At 47.4% G+C, this 22,681-nt stretch overlaps 1 protein-coding gene across 1 annotated transcript in view; it reads left to right on the top strand.

Moving 5' to 3' along the window:
- Window positions 1-22,681, top strand: part of LOC109390276 (bifunctional heparan sulfate N-deacetylase/N-sulfotransferase 4) — a 188,539-nt gene that overhangs the window by 106,108 nt on the left and 59,750 nt on the right. Inside the window, exons 7-8 of the mRNA XM_019656544.1 lie at window positions 3,981-4,166; window positions 6,298-6,426. Coding sequence (XP_019512089.1) covers window positions 3,981-4,166; window positions 6,298-6,426 — 315 coding nt within the window. The remainder of the gene's footprint in view (window positions 1-3,980; window positions 4,167-6,297; window positions 6,427-22,681) is intronic.

Genomic DNA, 22,681 nt, shown 5'->3' with positions numbered 1-22,681 from the left:
AAGGACTACACAGTGCAGCGTTGGAGCTGTTCATGCTCACCTGTGGCAATTTTTACCTGTGCAGGTGATAACCTTCATGGTTACCCTCATGAAGGGCTGTTGTAATGCATGCTGGTCCGGAGGTGCTTGTGGTCAACAACAGTAATCCATTGGAGCAAAGTTATTTTAATGCAGCTCATCCCCTTCTTTCTTTACGCTGCCTGCGTTATAAGGTTTCACCAGTCGTACCTGTGCCAGACACCTGCAGCATTTACTATGTAAATAAATGAGTCTCCTGTTTGATTTCTCTATACACTCGGCATTGGGTGACCAGTACATACGATTTCACAGCTGTCTATGTAACATGCTGCTGTCCAGCTAGACAGGTGGGTGTCCCCATCTATCAATGAGTTTTCTTGTTGAAATACTAGGCAGTGCTTCAGCAAAGCCTTCCTCTGTTCTCCTCGAATTCAAACCACTGACATCTCACCTGGACCCGTTACGCCCTTTATACTTACCAGAAAGGGTCCAGGACCACCCGTACCAGTCAGGTCTCCATGCTGTGAACCGAAGCCGCGAGGAGTTGCTTTCAGCAGGGAGAGCATGTCCTCGGTGGTGTAAGTGCTTCCGCAATCCTTAGCGGGGCTGATGGAGCAGGTCCCAGGCTGGACTCCTCTGGGGATGCAGGGCCAGATGGGATGGTCCCCTAGGGAGTGTCCGATCCTACAACTGCCACCTGATCCCTGGCAGAAGCAGTAAGCTCCCACCACTGCCACAGCCGTGCCAACGGGCACCGAGTGCTGCTTCCGACAGCTCCTGTCCTCAAGGTCGTGCATGTCGGCCGCGGGAGCCAGGAGCTGCCAAAGCCGACATCTGCTCAGCGACTGCTTTCTGAGCTCTGTCCAGGCCTTCTCATGGGCCGGACCTTGTTTGCCCCAATAATGACAGCTGCAGAGGGGTTTGGGAAATGGAGAATTTTGCTTTATAACCTCTCCAAGTAAAACTAGAGGACAGAAGGACTGGCTTAGAAATATACATTAAACCCAGTCCCCTTTCGTCATAAACTCGAGTCCCATGGAAAAGCAAAGGCACCATCTGTGACTCTGAGGAACAGCTTCCGATATAATTCCAGCTCGACACCTGTGAACGCGAGCAAGTGACGCCCCACCCCCCCGAGCCTCAGTGTCCATATGGGTAGTGACATCCGGGTCTCCCCGAGAGGACCCCATCGACATGCATGTAAAAACACAGAGGCCGGGCACGGAGCAATTACACGCAGATATGATCAGTGGGAACCCTCAGAGAAAGATTAGATGGCATCGCTTTTAGTGCTCAGTACATTTTATTTTATTTTACTTTTTGAAAAATGGTGACCCTGTTTTTATATAGTCTGTACATTACCACATTAGCTCATTTTCCAGTCAACGGGGAACTTAATGTGACTGGGAAAATTGGATCACGTTAAACTCCCTGTAAATATTTGTGGTGGCGTGTCATATTATTATACCACGGATTTCCTAGATCCTGTGAAAAACACTGTTTTAATAAATAATAAAAGCCATATCCGAATTAGCTCATCCTCGCATTTTTATGCCTATCTTTATAGTTTCAAATGCTTCCTATGTTTGCATTAGACAGCCTTTCCAATTTTGTAATTTCGTGGTGGTGTGTGGATACGATGCTTAGTTCAGTTTTTCGTGGGCCAGTCTGTGTGGAGTGGGTCTTAAGCTCTGGACAGTAACGGATGAAGGTTTCTGGTATAGCAAGCCCCAGAGGACGGGAAAGGAGTTACTGGGGAATTGCTTTTCACTTCGTGTTATCGTTTAGATTGGAAAAGCATAAACCCATAATTATCTAGTGTGATTTACTGTTTTGATTGAGCTGCGGTTGTCAGTGTGATAAGATGACCTTATGAGCAGTATAACATTGAGCCCCAGAATCAATACATATAATAAAATCCTCTTACTGCCCCCTCCTTAGTACTCACCAAATCAATTGCTTTTTACCTCCTGGTTTTTCATGAAAGTTCTACAATTCATTTTACTACCTGTCCAACATGAAATGCCTTTTTTCTTTTTCCTGGAGAGGCACAGTTGTTTGATATTTCAATTCTCTCCATGATTTTAGTTTCATCTCTTTGTTTCTGGGACACTCACATACTGAGTGTCCTGGGCCCGGGATGTGGGCTCTAATATTGCCCAGCGATGGGGATGAGGGATGCAAGGGGACCCGTGGAGCTGGTGAGGGTCAGGGCACCTGATTCCGTTATCGTTCTGATCCCGGGAGAAGACTCTTACGCAGCCCCATGTGGGGGCCCAGACAGCGTGAGGACAGTCTAATGGCTGTTGTTCTGTCTGGCAGCAGTCACCTCCATCCACACACACGGGCTGGGGCACCTGCGACCCCAGATGTCTCTCCTGAGGAAGTTCATCTGTGTCTCACGCCATGGCTTACATCTCGGGTCCCAATGACAGTCGTCCTCAGAACAGTCCGTGACAACTCACTGGGCTGCATGGAACCCACCCGAGAGCATTGGCACTTGTCCAGTCCATGCCCCCACTGATGTGTTGGGGACAGTAGTGGCGGGCCCCCTCCAGTGGCTTCCAAGCAGTTTGGTGACTGGACTTGCCTTGTGCTGAAAGCAGGAAGTTCCTTCAGCACAGGCCACGAAATGAGCTTGCCCAGCGCCTCCCAAAAGGCCCCAGCCCGTTTCACAGCATCGTCTTCAAAGCTCTGTCTCTACAGAGTCGCTCGTTGTCGTAGGTGTGAGAAGATGGAGTCTTGCTGAAGGGGGGATTTGGCTACACAGTGAGGGCCACCCCATGAAAGGAGGGCGTTGAGGGCCCATCTGTGCTGAACGTGGCCATCACTCAGGCGTGTGGCTCTGAGATGTGTTCACCGCCGACTTATTGTGCGGACTGAACCGTCCTGCACTGCGTCCATGAAATGGACACCATAAACGGCAGCGGTCAGCACTCGATGCCCCGTGTGCTGATTCAGTCAGTTTCCATTGTCATTTATACCCTCAATGGATGAGGTTCAATCCTACAAGAAGCCTTTATAAAGCAGATAAGCATTTAAAGGGAGAAATGTAAAGACGCAGAAATTAGGAAATGGCAGATCTATAGCATGAACCTTGCAGTATAACACCATCCTTTGACACCTTTCTTCATATTTTTGTTTTAAATTTATACGTGTTTCCTTTAGATAGACTTTTTATCCAAAGCCAGTGTCTCACATAAAGTATACACTTTATAAAAATAAGTGGAGCTACTGAGGTCCAAAACCAAAGGCTCATTGCTGGCTGTGCCCACACACTCTCTGTGTCACGCAGCACTGGACCTCGGGGGGCACTTGTCTCTTGCTGTCTGGCCACCTAGTCGCCGAGGTGTTGTGTCCCTGTCACCGCACCATTGCAGTAACTTCCTAGTGCACAGCCTCTCCCTCCAATGCGTCCTAGCATGTCACTAGGTCACGGAGCACATATGGTCCATGCTCAGAGAGCGCCTTGTCTGCACCATTCCCAGAACTAATTCCAGCCCCTCAGATGAGCAATAAAAGCTCACTGCTTTATGGTTCATACTGACCTTTCTGATTGTCTTCAACATCATAGACACACACACATTCACACACTCACACATACACACACTCACACACACACACACTCATACACACTCACTGCTCTTCCATCGCATATTTGGGCACTTGCTAAAGTTACATTTTTTTCCTGTATCTATCTGAGGAAGGGCAACTTTCCCTTCCCATCTTACCCCCAAAATTTTTTGTATTCAGAATTCAGAATTAACCCCACCCACACACCACATGCCCAAAGTATTTACCATCAGAGCTCTGGAAGCTTATGAGCTGCTGGAAGATAAACCTCTGTCAGTTTTTATTTTTTACTTCTCACACGAGACACGGGATTCAGTGTGTCCTAAATGGAGGCTTGTGGCAACAACTGTAATTGAATGTAACTGACCTCCGTGCTGGCTTTCTCGCAGGAACACGGAATCCCCACAGACATGGGCTACGCGGTGGCCCCGCACCACTCGGGCGTGTACCCGGTCCACGGCCAGCTGTACGAGGCCTGGAAGAAGGTCTGGGGCATTCAGGTCACCAGCACCGAGGAGTACCCGCACCTGAAACCTGCGCGGCACAGAAAGGGCTTCATTTACAACAGTGTCATGGTGAGCTCACGCCGCTGTGTGGACTGCGGGGGGTGGGGGGGGACACGCGTCACCTCAACCCCGTTTACACGAGCACCGTCAGGTCCCAACGTGCCTGCTGGTGACTGACCACGTGCTAACACTTTGTCTGGCTCCAGCTTGCGGCTTACGCTGGGATGGGGGCTGTCAAATCCCGGACAACTCAAAATGTTGGAAAGGAGTTTTATGTATTCACCCTGCAGTTCCGGATCAAAGCTTTGTCTGGGGAGCTTGTGCTTCTGGGCGCTTTCCTGTGTCTATTTGTTTGGGTGGTTTTATTGAGAGTTTTCCAGGCAAAGTGTGGGTTCATAAATTAAGAAAACACCTCACAAGTCACTACACTTATCAACAGAATCTATCAAATAGCATCTGAGAACTTAATTTCTCCACTCACTTTATTTTGGCTTCCAGATGCTCAAGAATATCTTAGGATTCTATTCTTTTTCATCTTTCTTTTCCTTGCCTACTATGAAAAGGAGGTGTATATTTTCCTTTCCTACACACACATATACACATATATATTGAAAAAATAATAATCAGATGTAAGAACAATGTATCAGCTCCTTTATATGAGAGTAAAACCAAATGAATTTTAGATGAAAACTTATAATTATCCCTTGAAGGGAAAAAAATAGTTTTCTTTACTTTGAGATAAAATAGTCCATCTTAAAATGCCCATCCCACTCCCAGTGTCTTAGGTCATGTTCTCATTGTCAATTGCCTAGATTGTAGCAAAGGTTTACAAACTGTTCTCCCCCCTTTACATATTTACATCTCCCCAGTCTGTTATTAAGATTGAGGTTAGAAATATCTACCTGCCTGCCTATCTGTTCACTCTCTAAAACCAAAGGAAAAGCAATAGCACTCAATAGTCATTAATCATAAAACTTTAATGTCTTATTGTAAATTAGAAGACTTAAAGAAGCCTCAGTTATAAATGGAGCAATTGCTCATGCAAATGGTGGTATTGATATTCATAGAAATGCAGGCAGAATAAAATGTATCACTCAAATAATTCCAAATCAGAGTGAAAGTTCCCAGTTTTCCCATGGGTTGCATGACCCCTTGATATATTATGAAATAAAAGCATTCCTTTTAACCGATATTACATGCATTCATTTACCTTGAATTTAATACAAACTATTATGAAAATTAAGCAAAGAATAAATAAAATTATAGCCACCTGTGCAATTGGATGAATTTTTCCATTAGATGATAAGTCGTGTATTATTCAAAATAAGTTCTTGGAATAAAATTACTTATTTGCTTTCTCTGTTGAACATTCAGATTTACAACAGAATTAACCACAGAATATGCCAGAAGCAGTCATTAGATGATTTAACTACTACTGTGATTAAAATTTCAATTCAGAGTGTAATAAAACAAAGCAAGGTGAAGGAGGGGGTGGAAACCGACTGTCTGAGTCTCTGAACCTGAGAACCAAGCCAGTCTGAGCTTCAGAAGTAAAGGGGGTGATGGCATAAGGCCCTGGAGGTGGACCTTTGGAGACACCCCATATTTGGCTGAAATTAACCCTACGAGGCTTTTGCCTTGTGCCAGTCCTTTAACATAACTCAGCTGGTGGCTAAGATGTACAGAGCTGAGTGGGATGCCTTAACCCACGCGTAACAGGAAGGCCACCCAGTGGGTCCCAGAGCAAACCAAGCCCAACACACAGCTGGAGGCGAAATGACAACACCAAGCCATCTTACCTCAGGCGCATGGTGACAAGGCAGGGATCTCTGGAAAAGACAGTGATGCTGGGAAATAGAAGGCCGCAGCGGGAGGGAGGGAGACCAGACATGAGATGGACGGACTCCATAAAAGAGGCCATAGGCTGAGCCCCGAGGAGCCGAGCAGGGCTGTGAGGACAGGACACTGGGGACGTCACTCATTCGTGGGGCCCCCAGGAGCTTGAGCCAACTCAACTGCACATAACACACAGCTATAGCTTTGATGTGACAACTCCCATAATATTTACATAATTGCACCAATGTCGTCCACTCTTGATCACAATAAGATGTTGGCTTCAGTAACCTGGGAGGTGTGACTGGTAGACTGGACGTCAGATGGGGGAGGACAGACAAGTCAGCCCCTGCTCGCCCTCCTGCAGGTCCTCCCGCGGCAGACCTGCGGGCTATTCACCCACACCATCTTCTACAAGGACTACCCCGGCGGACCCCAAGAACTGGATAAGAGCATCAGAGGAGGCGAGCTTTTCCTCACAGTCCTTCTAAACCCAGTATGTATTCTAGTTATGCTTTTTACAGTCATGTCAGGATTTTCAAATATGTGTTTCATTTTGTTTCCATTCTCAACTCTTTCACAAGAACAGTCAGTAAATGCTAGCCCTGCTAGAGAGAAATTAGGCTGCGTCTCCGAATTATTCAATTCCCTGACGATCTTACATCAAGGAGAACACAGGTTTGTTAGAAAGCCAGTGCTGAATATAACAACTAAATGTGACATTGCGTCTCCATTGGCTTCTGCTCTTCAGTTGTAGTAAGATGTTAATGTGCTGTTGTCTGGCCCCAAATCAGCCTTCAGTGGCACCGGTGGTGCTTGCTTCATCCGTAAGCTGAGTTTGCCTCTGGCTCCAGACTCAGTGGGCACACTTACTTCCCTCATTCTCTAGAAGCGATCGCCGTGCAAGACTGCATTACAGGCACGTCAGCTGTGTAAGCAAGGGCTGTCCAAGGCCTATTTTAAAATCCTCCACTAATTTTATTTGGAGTCAGAGAGAGAATCTGGCCCCTTTTTTTCATTAATTGTGTCCTTTCAGCTTTGAACGCTTGCAGTTTTATTTCTTGGTCTATGTGGGAAGGTGTAGCAGTGTGGGGTGTCATCACCGGACAGGGTGGGTTCAGTTCAGCCTTCTGGCTCACCTCCTATCAAGACTCCATCGTGACGTCCTAGAGATGTCCGCTCTGCACCCAGTGCCCACAATTATAGGGAAGAGCAGGTTCTATTTTCTGCCCCCTGGTTTACGGTGAGAAATGGTCAAACTCGGAGAAAATCATTTGTTTTAAACATAACTACAGCTCAGTTGTCTGTGGTGAAACTCCAGGTATGTGTAAAACAAATTCTGTAGGTAATGTAAATACGGTATTTTAATTCCTGAAGAAATTAAAGAAAAATGTTCATTGTGTAAAGATGAAAACTTGTAACTTAGATTGGAGGGGTAAGGAGTGGGGTGAAGATGCTTTACCTGAGAATGAGTAATAAAAAGTCTCCCTCTCAACCTGCCCAGCTGTTTAAAACAGAACAAACCAGAAGGTGTACCGTGTCGGGTGGCCCGAGGCTGGGGCTGCTCCAAGTGCTTTTATGCTCGTAAACCTGACACGCTCCAATTTTTGTATATAATTCAAGCTCATTGACACGTAAAAGACGTCAAGAACATTCTAAAAATACATTTCGGAAATCGAGGGGTGCATGTGACTGTAAATGATAAAAATGTGGGGAGCTGCCCCCTTCCCCCCTCCCCTCGCTGACTGAGGATTTGACCTCCACCAGGCCAGGGGCGGTCCTCACACCGTGTTCCTCCTGGGGCCTCACTCCTGCCCTGGACCTGCTGTCGTCCCCCCGGGAGTGAGCGAGTCAGAACGCGGGTGGCTCCTCCCTAAACCCTGTCCTCCAGGCCTCATGGCCACTGGCTACCTGGACGCCAGTCTGATCTGACTGCTTGTCGCTGAAGACATGGATTTATAACTATTTTTTTTAATTTGGAGCTCAGTGCCCCTCACAAAGCATCGTTCAGATGGGCCCTTTCAATAAGATGGAAGATTATTTGGCATTTCTGTCTTTAGCACTTATGATGAACTAATAAAACATCAACTGCTGTTAGCCTCACTTAAAAAGCTTGTCATGGCCACACGGATTTATCTGAAATGCAGGTGGAACAGAGCACTGGGGGGAGGGGTTTCAGGAGGCTTCTTTTATCCAATCATGAACGGTGCTTTATCACTGGGAATTGATGGTGAACTCAGGAATTGGTACTTGAGTCCAGGAGAGAGACGCCGACAGACACAGCAGTGCTGGAGACCGCCACGAGTGTGGGTGACACAGGACACCCCAAGCCTGGCTGTAAGAAGGCTGGATGGGGCAGATGGCGGTCCACAAAGGACTGGGACAGGAACCAGGGCTGCTCAAAGCAGACGTGTCCAGCCATCAGCCATCTAGGTGGGTGCTGTGCCTCTGGGGAGACGGGCACAGGCAGCATTGGGGGACCCAGTTCAAAACAGGGCTCAGCCAAGGACTGCACAGGTGCCTTGGTCAGAGTTCTCGGGGAACCAGAGCCAGTAGGGTGGGGAGAGGGAGCTTGTCGGAAGGCATTTGCTTGTGTGATTATGGAGGTTGGCGAGCTGGTACCACAGGAAGGCCAGTGGTGTAAATCCCGTATGAGTCTGAGAGCCGAGACCCAGGAGAGCTGACAGTGTGGTCCCTGTCCAAAGGCCGGCAGTGGAGACGCAGGAGGAGCCCGTGTTTCAGCTCAAGTTCAAAGGCAGGAAGAAACCAATGTCCCAGCTCCAGGGCAACCAGGAGTGTCAACCTTGTGTTCTGTGAGGACCATCCATATGGGGGGTGGCGATCTGCTTTGCTCAGGTGGCCCACTCGGTTGGCATCATGCTCAAACACCCTCACGGACACGCCCGGAATAATGTTTGAGCAAACAAATATCTGGGCACCCTGGGACCCAGTCAGATGGACACATGAAATTAACCCTCATACCAGGTGGCAAACTGAATGTGGGAAACAGCAGAAGTGAGTGAAATAAAACGGGAACACAGAAAGAGGGAGGAAGTGATGAACGGAGAAAAGACAGTGTGAACTTGAACGTCTTGGCACATGTGTCCTGTTATGTACAGCGGGGCTCCAGAGGCGATGGGCTGCGATCAGAACCCAGCTCCCTGAGGCAGAGAAGAGGGGTGTCCAGGCTGCCCGGTTCATCGCTCTTTCAAGTTAGATGGTTCCGGCAAGCCTGGCAGGAAGTGAGCCTGCAGGATGGGGTGAGAAAGGAGGAAGCAGGAAACCGCTGTTACATCCAGCCTCCTCCTCTGCTCTGGTCTGATCTCCAACCCTCGCTCAAACCTTCGGCAGAGCAGAGAGTGTTTCCTTATTCTGTCACCAAAGCCGTGCTGAAGGAGAAAGCTGAACACTCATTGACAGGAAGGTTCGTTATCGCTATGACTTAATTAATATGCAAACTCTAAAGAATATTTTAACAGACCCAGTCCCCACAGGAGAAGTCACATCATTCCAGGTACCAAGGTTTCCTGGGTGGGATGTTTTCAGTGGGAAGCACTCAGCAGCCATGCAGCCATGCAGGAGGGGACCCCTTTACCTACTGCTCCAGCTCGAATCGTGGAAAGTGATGTCTGTGCGGACTTACTTGTGCCTAGGACACGTGATCACTGGTGTTGGTGTAAACTCTGAGGGTAAAAGGCCAATCAAACTTGCATTTTTTCATTAATGATCTGCATTTTCATATCATAGAAATACTACAGACGTTGTATGCGATGGCACCTCTCTTGCGTGGAGGTTTTCTCTGTGGGCTTGTAATGATCCGTAGGTCTCTGTCCTTGGTTCTGGATTTTGTATGTTGTTGGAGAGGTGAGTGCGGGTGCAGGCATCCTGACACAAAGCATCTGGTGACAGCAGGCTCCCCACACGATAATGTTAATGCCCAGTTTCTCCTATCAGCACAGATAGCAAGACGAAATTTTATAACAGGAAATAATGAAAAGCCACAATTGCTTTCACAGAAAAGAGTGTTGTAATTTCAGCATTAAATAAGGATACATGTTAATATTATTCAAGAGTAGATTAAATCTGCCAGGAAATTGTATGTGTGCATCATGACGTATGTTCCTTCTCATTGAAGCTGCCCCAACAAATTCTGCGGGAATGTGGAATCTATTACTTTTAATATCTGATGCGAGTCCGTGATTGTCTTGTGATCCACTTAGACCTGGGGTGTGCCTCTTTCACTGTGAAACAAAAATTATGAAGTTTCATTTAAAATATTACAAGCCAACATCATGAAGGTGGTTGTACTGTATGAATGGAACGTCACAGGAGAGGAGAGAAGGCTGACCTAACAAGTGCAAGAATCAAAGGACGAGATAAAACGGGAAGCGGCTCGGAGGCAGACATGATGAGGGAAGTAGAGGAGAAAAATGGCCATGGTCAGTCTACTGAAAGAAATATTATTGGCCGCTTTCACAGCACTGTTTTGAATCATAGGTTTCCTGGATTCATTGGGATGTAAGCATCCTCTGAGGCTGGTGAAGGCTGAGAAGAGTAAGGGAGGATGTCCTGGGGTGTCCCCCTGGAGCACTCTGAGCAGAACCCATAGCACGCAGTCCTTCCCTGGCCCCCTGGGAGCCCACCAGCCTGAAGGAAGGGGCTGGATGGAGGAACTCTCAGCACCCGTTTGCAGCTCCCACCACCCCGCCCCGCCCTGCACCCAGGCACGCGCCCCACCAGACCGGCCCGTTTGTCTCCTTGTCCAGCTGCCAGTGTCGGGACCACGCATGTTATTTTGTGTTGCCCTCTCTAGAATAGACCTTATTCTTAATGCTCAAAAGTCTCTGCAATGTTTTCCTTACACATTTTCAATGTTGCTGGTTTTTTCATTTGACTCTAGCTGGTACCCTGTATTCTTAGTTTTGCACATTTTAAGATGTCATTATTTTCTAATCTGCCGTACGACAGAGAATGCAAATTAGAATACATTTTCACATCTTGATGCACATATGAACTGTTTCTGTCCATATTCGATCTTTTGATTCAGCAAACTGCAGGCAATGAGGTTTCTTGATTTCCTTGGATACAAAATTATTTTGCCCAAATGAATCACACAATTGAAAATGAAATGACAGGAGGGCCATTTGAATGGCATTTCAAATGGGGAGCTGGGCGTGTGCCCACTTAGCATTCAGGCGACTTCCTCTTATTTTTCACTGGTTCCGTCATGACCTCGTCAGACACTGCTATCTCCCTGTGCCTTCCTCACTGCCGGGCGCTAACATGTATTTCCCTGGTGCCAAATCCTTCCTGTCTGCTCAATATAATCTCTGTTCAGACAGGAAGAAATATAATTTAATCATGTGTGAGGTGAAGCAGCTTATACCAGTAAGCCGCCATCACTCAGATCCAGACACTGCCCTGTAAAACCTGCAGCTGCTGACAGCAGCGAGGCGCCTGGAGGCTCATCAGGTGCTGTCACCAGTGACAAACCGCTCGGAAGGAATGAGCCTACGGGATGGAAGTTTTTCCCTAACTCATTTTAATTTTCTGCTACACACAGAACAGTATGAAAACAGAACTTTCTAAGTTTGGTTAACGGATATATTTAAAGATGCTCAGATTCTCCAGTGCTTTAAAAGGGCCATCCTGGAGCCCGGAAACCTGCTATGGGTTCCGAAGTTCAGAGCAGCGCCTGCGCTGGCCAGCCCCATCCTGTGGGCCGACCACAAACTCAGGGGAACCGAAAATAGGAGCGCTCTGGAAGTTGACAGAAGGGTGTAATGGAACGGCAAGGATACACTTGTCCGCATGCTGGCAGCTTCGTCCGCCCAGGCTGCCTAATGAGCCCCCCTGCTCCGTGCGTATCCATCTCCAAGCTCGCGGAGTCCCGCGGCAGGTGTCGGACTTACGGATCAGTGCTGGCTCTGCAGACGGATTGAGAAAAGGCAGCGTGGGGCACGGGAGAACATCAGCAAATAAGCTGCACCAAACTTTCCATCCTTTTTCAGTGGTGAAATAATGCAGAGCCGGCCATGTCAGATAATTCACTGAAGCATATCTCGTGCAGCACAGCATAGTAAAACGCAGGCATCCGCCCTGGTCGGCTTAGAGCAGGTTATAAAGAGTCACTGCTGACTGATCGAGGCGCCTGGATAGTCTCTGATGGTTTTATTTTGATTTCCTATAAACACTGTGCTTCTTAGGAAATGGAAAAAAAATCGGATAATATTCCATGTGGAACAGAGCAATTATGTATTCCACCAAAATATACTTCTTTATAAAATAATATATTAATGTTTCTAACTCGGGAATCACAAGAGATTTCTAGATGTGTTCCGGCAGCATTTATTTTTTAAAAATTAAATTCTAACTGCTCTCCTAAAGTGAAATCTGCCTCTTCCCTGATCAGGGACTGGGAAGCAGTTAGTGTTATAGGAACTGGGGGTTCAACGCCTGGGAGCAAGCCCCCACTTCCGCCCCCAGGAGAATGGACCCTCACAGAGTGCATGGGCTGTGGGAAGGTCTATTTGTACTCACTGAAAGACCTCAGGCGCCTTTTTTCCTTTATCTGCTTGTTTTAACGTGAAGATTTGCAGGATTGACCTTAGGGAAAGACCCAAGTCCCCAGTTCCCAGTGAGTTGCAGGGACAGCAAGGGCTTTGTGAAGCCTGGAGCCCCCTAAGATCCAAGGCCCCTAAGGTCTGAGACCCCTAAGGTCTGAGACCCCTAAGGTTCAAGGCCCCTAAGGTCTGAGGCCCCTAAAGCCCGAGACTCCTAAGATCCGAGACCCCTCAGGTCTGAGGCCCCTAAGATCCCAGGCCCCTCTGTGTGGAGAATCACTCTCTGTTTGCTCTGAAAGGCAGGCTCAGCTAGCTCAGCGATCCAGAGAATGTGGAGATACGGGCTTTTTCCTAAATTTGGGGTGGTGTAGGTTTCATTTAATTTTCCACAGAGGGATTGCCTAGAACTTAGTAGTTCCAAATGCGGCCTGCCACCACCACACGACAGGACACTTTGGTCTCCAGACCTAACTGTCTCCTGGGCAGACACGAGGAAGACGCAGTTACTGTGTGGACACAGCTTCCTGATGCGGGGCTGCTCCAAGCCCCATGGAAGACGATGTACGTTCCTGGCTATTTCTAGAGCATGAACAAATCATAAAATGCTTTTTTTTCCCAATTTTCTTTCCCTAGAAAAATAAATGAAAGCAGCAATATTTTATTGGGGAAGTCTATTTCATCTAGTGTAACTAGATAATTTAGTTCTCCCAAAGCATGCTGTGGAAGGTGATGGAATAGCTCTTTAGCATACATAAATTTCAGCAGCAGAAAATACACCCTCCTATTTTTGTGGATGTTAGTCAACACATAAGCCTTTTTTTCTCTCTGTTTTGAGGCTTGTAATATATAGATGTCAGGTGCACAATGCTCTTGACACATAGGGGTAGTTTGGAACCCAAGTCAGTGAATGCACAGTAATAAGAAAAAACCTCTCTGAATCAGTGTTTATATGACTCAGAGGGTTGGGGGGTAGGGAAGTGGGGGACAGGGGGGGGCACGAGATTAAAATGGAAAATGTGTGCTCTTTTGTTTGTTTGTGTGCCTTTACCCCACCGTAGAGCCATAGAGTTCAAATTTTTTTATTTCATTATCTCTTCCGCAAATTATATAACATGTAAATATCTCCGTATGTCTTTTTCTTTCCTCAGCGCTCACGCTGCTTTTAATTTTAAGCTGCAGTGAAGTAGTCAGACCCGCCTGGCTCGTTTTTACTTCGCTTCACTTTGCTTATTCCTACTTCATTTCCCCTTGGCCACTCCTCAGAGTCAGATATTTTAAAAATAAAAATATGAACTCTTTTCTAAAACATGTGGATATTTTTGCATTTCAGGAAACCAAATTATGTTGTCTTAGTTTTCCCTTAGTGGCTTATGTGCTGATCTAAGGGGTATGTAGGTAAATATCTAATTTGCTGGTATTTATTGAGGGCTTTCTTTTTAAAGTCTTATAATTTCCACCCACAGTCGTATCAGTAGATGTCCGATGAGTTGATATTGACTTGCTGAAGTTCTCTGTGAGGCTTAGGGAGCGGGACAGGGTGCCCGCCGCTCGCTGCGCAGACCCAGCAGGTCTGCAGCGCGGCCCTCGCAGCCCTTCGCGTGTTGGGTTCTTTCCACGCAGCTGAGGTCACTACCAGGCAGCCGTGCTGCGCGCGTGTTCGTGCGTGTAGCCCTCAGGCCAGGGACGCGCGGGACGCTGTCCGAGTTGACCTTTGAGCCGAGCTGAGCAATGCTGGGGCTCAGACAAGCGAGGCTGGGGACGCGCGGGGCGCGGGGCCTCCACTCGGGGGAGGGCGCCAGCACCGCAGGCTCAGGAGCTGCGTGTGTGCAGATGAGTCGCCAGCGCGGGCGGGGAGCGCCGGGATGTCCTGCCCGGCACGCGGGCGGTGGGGACGCCGCGTCCGCCGTGGGAGGAAGGCGTGAAGCCGGGCAGGGGACACGGCACACGGCGCTCGCCTCTGGTTCCCGCGGCCGCTCCGGGCGGCTCTGCACCAGGTTTCGGATCCGCACCGCGTGTGCCCAGCGCTGTAGCCCCGCCACGCACACACCACCCCCGTGACCCCGCGTCCCCGGCCACCGTCTCTGTCCCACCTGGCCTCCCAGGCGCGGGCGTGCAGGCCCAGCGTGCCCCTGCCTGGGGGTGTCTGAGTTTGGGGGTACTACCTCCCCAGCCCAGGTGTGTGCTGTCGGCTCTGCAGGGGTTTGTTCACTAAAGGAAAGTCTGACCCGCGTGCACCCCGAGCTGCTTCGCATGAGCTGTTAAAAGGAAGGGGCGCCCTTCCTCCCCCTGGTACAGTCCGGTGGGCCGGGGGACTCTCTGTCTTATCTGGTAACCAAAGCTCAGAAATCGTTTTGTTCTGTTTTCCTGGCATACTAAATGCTGAAGAAAAAGTTGTACAATACCCCTGTGCTTCAGAATTTCTGTCTATACAACGGGCGCAGGGGGAATGTTAGTCCCCTTATTGTTTTACACAGATAGGATGAGACATGACACAAAGCAGGTATGTCGACTTTTCAGAGAAAATGTAAATAATGTGGACATAATTCTTACGGGAAAGATGACATGTGAGGTGTGTTAGCAGCCCGTAAACTCTGGATTGGTTTACAGTTTGGATTTTGTTTGACTGTTTCTCCCTCCATCACCACAGAGATCACGGGAGAAAGACGCTTCCTTCGTAAAGGTGTTTCATTCACCGTATGTTTTGCTTCTGAAAATGTTGTTGGTTGTGTCACTTTATTGTGTGGTCTGAGCTATGTTTAAGTGACAACATTTCTATCATCGTTCTGTATTCCAGGGAAACAAATGGAGCCGTCAAGTGCAGCGCTCGCTGGGTCCGTCAGCAGTGCTTTTCAAATCGGGCTCTGCGGTCTAATGAAGTACGTCAGATGCTTGTGTCAGAGGCCTTTGCTCTTGCTGTTAGTGTTGCTGATTTTAAGGCTTCTGACTTTTTAATAGTAGACAGGTTTGCTGGAAATAGTAGGCCCGCCCTTTGTTAATACTTTATAGTCAACACTTGACTGCCGTGGGAGTTTTGCTCCAGTGATGAATAAAGAGAATTAGAGCATTTTTGGGCTTAGCACATTAAAGTTGATGGTTCCTACCATCAAAGTTGAAGGTCCAATGGAGGACCTTCCCAGCTGTTACACAGTTACAGATAACATGAATGAATGAGTTAAATGTAATAGAAATTTCAAAAACCCAACCCTGCACACGAAATGGAAAATCTGAGGCTGGGTTTCCTTCACCATCACGGGGAAGGGTCCTCCTGGCGTCTTCCATCGCTGACCCCACATCAGCGCCCTCTGAACTGCACGGTCGATGCTGTCACCTCTCTGTGAGGACGTCAGCAAAGCCGGAGGCTGAGATGTGAACCAAGGCTGTGCTCCTGTAAGCGGAGGGTTCCGGCGGCTTCCAGCCTCTGGCAACACTGATGAAAATACTCGCTTAGAAACCGTAAAGATAAGGCTCTGAGCGTGAAGTGTTTCCCTGATTTATAGTTGCCACTTTTAACACAATGTAAGGCGCCCAGTGTTGCCGAAGTGCAGATTGTCAGCGGTAGAATGCGGCTCCCTCCCAAAGCTGTTACTACATCCACTTCAGTTCCCTTCCACACACAGGTACACACTCAAATCAAATGTGAATAAAAGATGTGACTTGAGAATCCGTCCTCCTGCGATTTCTCTCCAGAAGTCCATCTGTAGCTCACCTAACAGCCTGCTCAGGTGTGTGCTCATAAACACAGAGAGCTTAGGCATCGTGGGCCCCTTAGAGAGAGAAAAGAGACTTCAATACATCACACCGCCCCAAACTGGAAGCAGTTTACTCATCTTTCGTTGATTGTATCTCACACAAACACACATACACAGTTTCTAACAACTCTTGACTCAGTGATTTAGGTTTTGGAAAAGCAGCCCACCTGTGAGTGAGCAGCGTGAGAGTGACACAGTGTGAGGCGTCATCGGCTTGAGTATTATGGCTTTGGAGGTGACAGTCTAGAGGGCAACAAACTCCCAGTAACCTCAGGAGACAGTCCTTTCAACAGGTCACAAGTGTGTGCCCATAGTAGGCCCTTTATATATCTGTTGAATGAACAAATTCCTAGGTAAGCGCTGTCCTCCCTGCTTCCACAATACACCCCAGTTGGTGCTGTTTTCTCCCCATTTCCACAGCAAGCTTCCTGGATGAGGCTCCATCGTCTCAGCCCTGGAGAGCTGTGGCCGTTCTGGCCACACAGACCCCCTCGCGTCTCAGCGCGGTGAGAATGATGCTGTGAGGTGTGCGGTGCGCGCCAGGGCCCTTCTCCAAGCCCTCCAGGGCTCTTCGTGCAACCTCAGAACACAGGCCAGGCTCTGGGCTGGCACCTGGCCCTCCGCTGTCGCCTGTGCGCTGGCCGAGCCGGCAGGCCTCCTCGCCCCACTCTCCGCACGGCCCCAGGAACACACCAGCATTACTTGACCCTCAAGGACCTGAGCTGCTCTGCTTGGCTCAGAACGAGCTGCTTCCAGGGGTTCAGGCTGATTTCGTGTGTCTTTCGTGTCTCAGGACGAGCTCACCCACTCAGAGCGGCCGCCTTATCTCCACCCATCGCTGCCTGGCTCGTCTCTGTCTTCCTTCCTGCGGCATTCTCCGCTGTCTGTTGCTGAACGTTCAGCGTCTGTGCCCCTCCCCAATCCAGCCCCACTGGTGTCAGGGAGCTGGACGCAGGGGGGCACGGGGACGTGGAACTCACTAAACCATGTCATTGCTGACTGCGGGGTGTTCCTGGGCAGGTAGCTTTAGCGTTAGCTGTGCGCCTTCGCCAGACACAGAGTCGATGTGCACAGGGAGCATCTCTGCGTAACCGCCATTGCTTCCTGACACGTGCTGCACACACAGGTAACTGCGCATGGTTTACGGGACACGACATGTACCTGAAGCGTTGTGAAAGTTTATGCAAATTTGACTCAGTAATATTTCATCTCACCTTACCAACCTGGTTCATTAACAGCAGCCTAAAATTAGGAAAAGTTACCTAGTAATCATTTCCTGAGAACCACAAATCCGGATCTGGGGCGTGAGGGGAATTTGTAGGGTTCCTGCGATATCCAAGCCCCTTCAGCACCCACTCGCGTGTCGACACCCACTGTTTTTAACGTGACATGGCCTGTTTGTTCCTACTTTTTATCTTAGCTCTTATTCGATATTTACTATCCTTAATATTGTAATGACTTACGTGCATTACCTCACTGAATTCTTCCAACAATCATGTGACGTGGGTGGTCGCCAGCCCATCTTCCAAGCGAGGAGACTGTCAGAGGAGTTAGCTCCGAAGCCTCTCCTCACTTGTTCCCGTTCTCTTTAATGAGCCACTTCAGCTTGTTACTTCTAGAATCATTATTTTATTTGACCACAAAAAAACAGGTAGTGATATTACACCATCCACTGATGTTTAATGTCACAATAATGATAAAAGTAATAGACTTCAATTAATAGCCAAGGAAGTAGATTTTAAAATAAACATACTTAGAAAAGCACACCAGCTTTATACTACTCCACCGAGTGTCTTAACAAAGTGTTTGCTGTGTTAGAGAAAAACAGAAAGGAATCGGTTCTAAGACTTTATTCCCACCTCGTAAAAGCAACCTTTTAACTTACAACCTCAACCCTGAAAAGCAGGGCTGAGATTCTTTCCACATTTTCACTGTCAGCAAGTAGATATTACAAAAGAGGAGGAAATTTAATACGGAGTGTATTTCCCTTAACTTCTAACTAGACTTGCTACCTAGCTGGTGTCAGCAGGAAAAACTAGAGAACCGCGACAAGACGAAGCCCCGTTCCAGGACACCTGCCTCACTGGCCCCAAGTGCATGGACCAGGGTTTTGAGGCTCCCTCTTGGGGGGGATCCGAGCAGAGTTCCCCCTGGTGATTCCTGGGCCCTTGAGAACAGTGAGGTTGGTGCTGACATTGCCTTTGGGGCCTCTTACCAGACCCCTGCAGGGCCGCGCTTTCAGAGTTCACACCAAGCTCCTTTGCGGGGCCATATGCTGTGTTCAATGTGTCTTCACTTTAAAAATGTATTAAGATAGTGTCAGTTTCATCTCTTATGAGCCAACCTCTGTAGTAAAGGACAAATTATAGGCGCACTCATCTAAGCTGCCCCACGTCCCCCTGCCGCTGTCTTCAGCCTGAGTCCCCTACTCTCTGCCTGGTGATGCCAGGAGCGACACAGCCCAGGGAGCGAGCGGCCGCTCTTGCCTTTCCGAGGGCAGGGATTAAACCTGGAGTGGAAAGCCAGCTCTGCCCCCTCAGCGTCCTGCCACGTCAGCTTTAGCACAAGCCAGTCACACAACTTAATTCAGGCTGGAGCCACGACTATTGAAGTTACAAGGAAATCTAGGGGGAAGGCACTACTTCTGATTGTTACTTTATTAGAAAATGAAAGGTTCCTGATAGTTTAGAGGCTCCAGCTTGTATTTAAAGTATCAAAGGCTATTAAAGAATATTTACTGTGCCTCCTCTGTGGGGGTCAAAAGTAGGAAGTTCCCTCTAACACACTGGTGTCCAACATTTTTAGACATAAAACCATACCAATAAAAAATGATTGTGAGCAAGTATCCATAAAATATTCACAAATGTTCATTTATGCATAAATTAAATTTATTCCTACTATCCCAGTGCATTGCTCTATCAGTTACATTATACTGAGATGCAAAGGAAATATACACAAAACCGTAATGTTTTCTTCTGGAGTCCAGGCTAGTAATGGTCTTGGGGTCCCTGCATTGTGGGGACCCCGGCAGTAGAGGATTGAAGGCTGACAGCCAGTATACAGATGTGCAGAAGAGCTTCCAGGTCACTGAAATCTGTCTGTCACCACGAGGGAGATGGGCTGTGTCAGTGGTCGCGTTCTGTGCCTCCATGTCCCCTTGTCCTGGGGCCGGTGTTCCTCGGAGGGTGGCAGAGGGTCCCAGTTAGACTCACCCCCTGAGTCTGAACCGGAAGCCTGGCATCTTTCAGTTTCATAATCAAGCATTTCAAGTAATTTTATTGTAAATACTGAAGTTAGAAAAGCACCACTATAGGCAAAACATCATGATCAGATGGAGGGGGAAATAATGCCATTTGTGCTAAACGTTTTTGAAAGTTGTATTTCCAACACAGGTAGCTTAGAATAAAAAAAATGTCCATCAATAGAATTTACAAACACTCCAAATTAGCCCTCTAATCCTACAAGTATCATGAGGAAAGAAGGTCATAACATCAATATTAAATATCCTTTGTTTGTTAAGTAATACAAAATGATATGTGGTGTTAATTATTATTTTTGAAGAATTGTTGTTGTTTTTTCCTTGGCTCAAACATTGGATGTGGGTTAAGTTTTGTGAGCTCAGTCATTTATTATGCTCCTAAAGAATTTATGCTATAATATTACTGAGAAAGTTAGAATCAGCAGCCATGTTCTTGTGATAAAACATGGTGCCTTTCTGTTTGAGTAAGGCCCGGGTATGTTACGTCCACCTGTCTTTTGGAGCTTGATTCATGGACACCGGCGTGAGGCTTTGGCAGGTGAGAGGAGCTGTGTCCCAGGCCATGCACGTCTCCAGCCAGCTCTCTCACTGCCTCATCTCGGAAGGGCGGTTTTTAAACCAAATTGTGTGTGTTACCATCGACATTCTCAGCAGCAGCTCTGTTGACGCGTCACTACAGCATTGATAGAGCCATGTCTTTGAGGGTCTTGGGAGAGATTCCTGAAAAAACTTAGTGTCAAGAATAGTCATTCCTCTCCTGGGCACGTGGTCTCTTTTATTCTTAAAAATGCTGATTTGCATAACTGACTAGCTTACCCATTTCACTTTGGCTGTTAGAAAGCTTAGAGCCAAATTTATGGTCCACTGGTAGCAGGTTATTTTTATAAACATATTTTATCAGACTATTCCCGCTACATCTAACGCCTATAAACTGTTGCCTCCTTCTCACCCACTTCTTTTAGTTTATGTTGTATATTCTTCTAACCTCTCTTTATACCTTTCCTTGAACTAGGTAAATGATAGTGCTAGAGAGATAGTCAAAATCATGAAAAGGAACAGAGGTTATAAACAGAATTTCAATATAATTTTTAAAGCACTATAATAATTCCATACTTACTGTAATGAATTTGATGATAAAAATATGTCAGCAGACCATGGAAAGGTGTTTTAAAGTGTTCATTAACTAGCACTTTAGGAGAAACGATTTTGAGGTTGCAAAGGAAAAAAATGTCTAATGCCCACAACATTTTATGTATTTTTTTTCTATTTTTCTGTGGAAGAGGCACAGATACTTAACAGGAATGAAATATTTAATTATTCACCTTTTTCTGCAGTATTCTTCATTCATTCCACACATTTTTACCGAGTGGCTACTCTCTGCCAAGCAGTATTCCAGGCCCTGGGTAGAGAGGAGTGAGAAGAAAAAAAAAAGCGAAGTCACAGCTTTTCTGAGAACATATTCTAGTGGAGAGAGACAGCAAACAAGCAAGGAAGCAGACAAATTGCCTAAGACACTAAGGCGAGAAGGTGGCTGTGGACGGGTGCTACGGCAGGTGGTGGGGGCAGCCCCTGCGATGGCGGGCAGAGCCGAGCCGGCATGTCTGCGGACTCGGTGGAGGAGCTGGCCAGAACCTCCCAGAGTCCATGAGCCTGGGCTCAGCACGCAGAGGTGGCTGGAGGTAAAAGGGCAGAGGCACAGGACTAGAGCATGCGATGCCTGTAGGCCGTGGGAGGACTTTGTGTTTTACTCTGTGTATTTTTATGTGTTTATAAGGACTTTATATCTGTGTACGTGTGACCTGAGCCATTGGAAGGTTTTGAATAGGGATCTGAGACACATTATGTTTTGAAAGAAGCAATCTGACTGCAGAATGGAGAAGAGTCAGCGGTCAGCAAGGGCAGAGCAAAGACACCGAGGCAGAGGGCACTGCCAGGCAGGTCAGGCCCGCAGCAGGTGCTGCTGGTGGCGATGGTGAGAGATGGCCGATGTGGAATGCCTCTTAATTAGTGATGGACTGGATGTGAAGTGTGGAAGAGAGAGGGGTCCGTGATGGCCCAAATGGTTCAGCTTGAAGAAGCAGGTGGATAAAAACATTTGCTAAGATGGGGAATATTGGGAGAGGACAAGATTGGGGAAAGTGCTATCAAGAGTACATTTATTGATAAGTTGATTTTGAAATACACTGGACACATCCAAAGCGTTAGTCAGTAGGCTTCACGGGTCTGCAGATCAGCTCTAACTGTGAGACATGGTGGCATCGCGACAGCATGTAAAGAACTGAATGACCTATTTGCAGAACAAGAGAATAAATTTAATAACATCCAAAAGTTATTTCTCATATTTCGACATATTATCCAGGTGCTCCTGTTTCTTGTTAGTAATTGCAAGGAAAATCTAATTTTCTCTCGGACAAAGAACAAGCCACGGTCCGTGCACACACGCAGTCTGCTCCCTTGAATGACTGCCAGAATGTTGACATAGGTGGTATTTTAGGGCCGCTTCTTCTTTCTAATAGAAATTTTCATTTCCTGCCATGATGATTCTGAGAAATTAAGGACGTGGGTGATGGAGACAAGGGGCCCCTGTTTGCTCACTTACTACAGCTGATGCTCTCCTGGCTGAGTTTTGCTATTCCCTGCTCCTTCCCAAGCTGCTGAGCAGGTGAAAAAGATCATGTGTGACACATTCAGCATCCTGAACCCCAGTCTGTCCCATGATCACATGTCGTCAGTGTCCATGAGGTCTCGTAGCATCTTTCCTTGCCATTTTGGAAGATAAAGAACCAGCTCATAAGTGTCTAACAGACAAGCTAATAAACACAGCTCTGAAAGCCCCTGACAATAGTCACAGGGTAACCTGTTCTGGAATAGTTCCTAGGCCCGCCAAGAGGTTTCTCCAAAGCCAAACTATTTAAGTCAAAATGTCAAATAAAATCTATTTCAAATGAGCTGTCAGGAACTCTTCCGGCATTGTAAGGATACATCCTGCTATTCATCTCAATAAGCTCTTAATTTCATACTAGTGCCTAAAATTGTCTTACTCATGAGTAGAGATTTGCCCAAGGAAACGGGTAATATCTTAATTCATAAATTCTTGAATGGCCATTGAATTCATCTAAATTAGAAATTTAGATGCTAACAAGTCCCAGTAGCCAAGATGTTTTAATCCCTAACCCTGAG

This window comes from Hipposideros armiger, unplaced genomic scaffold, assembly GCF_001890085.2.
Source record: "Hipposideros armiger isolate ML-2016 unplaced genomic scaffold, ASM189008v1 scaffold_262, whole genome shotgun sequence".
Lineage (NCBI taxonomy): Eukaryota > Metazoa > Chordata > Mammalia > Chiroptera > Hipposideridae > Hipposideros > Hipposideros armiger.
This window is presented reverse-complemented; position numbering and strand designations above follow the sequence as displayed.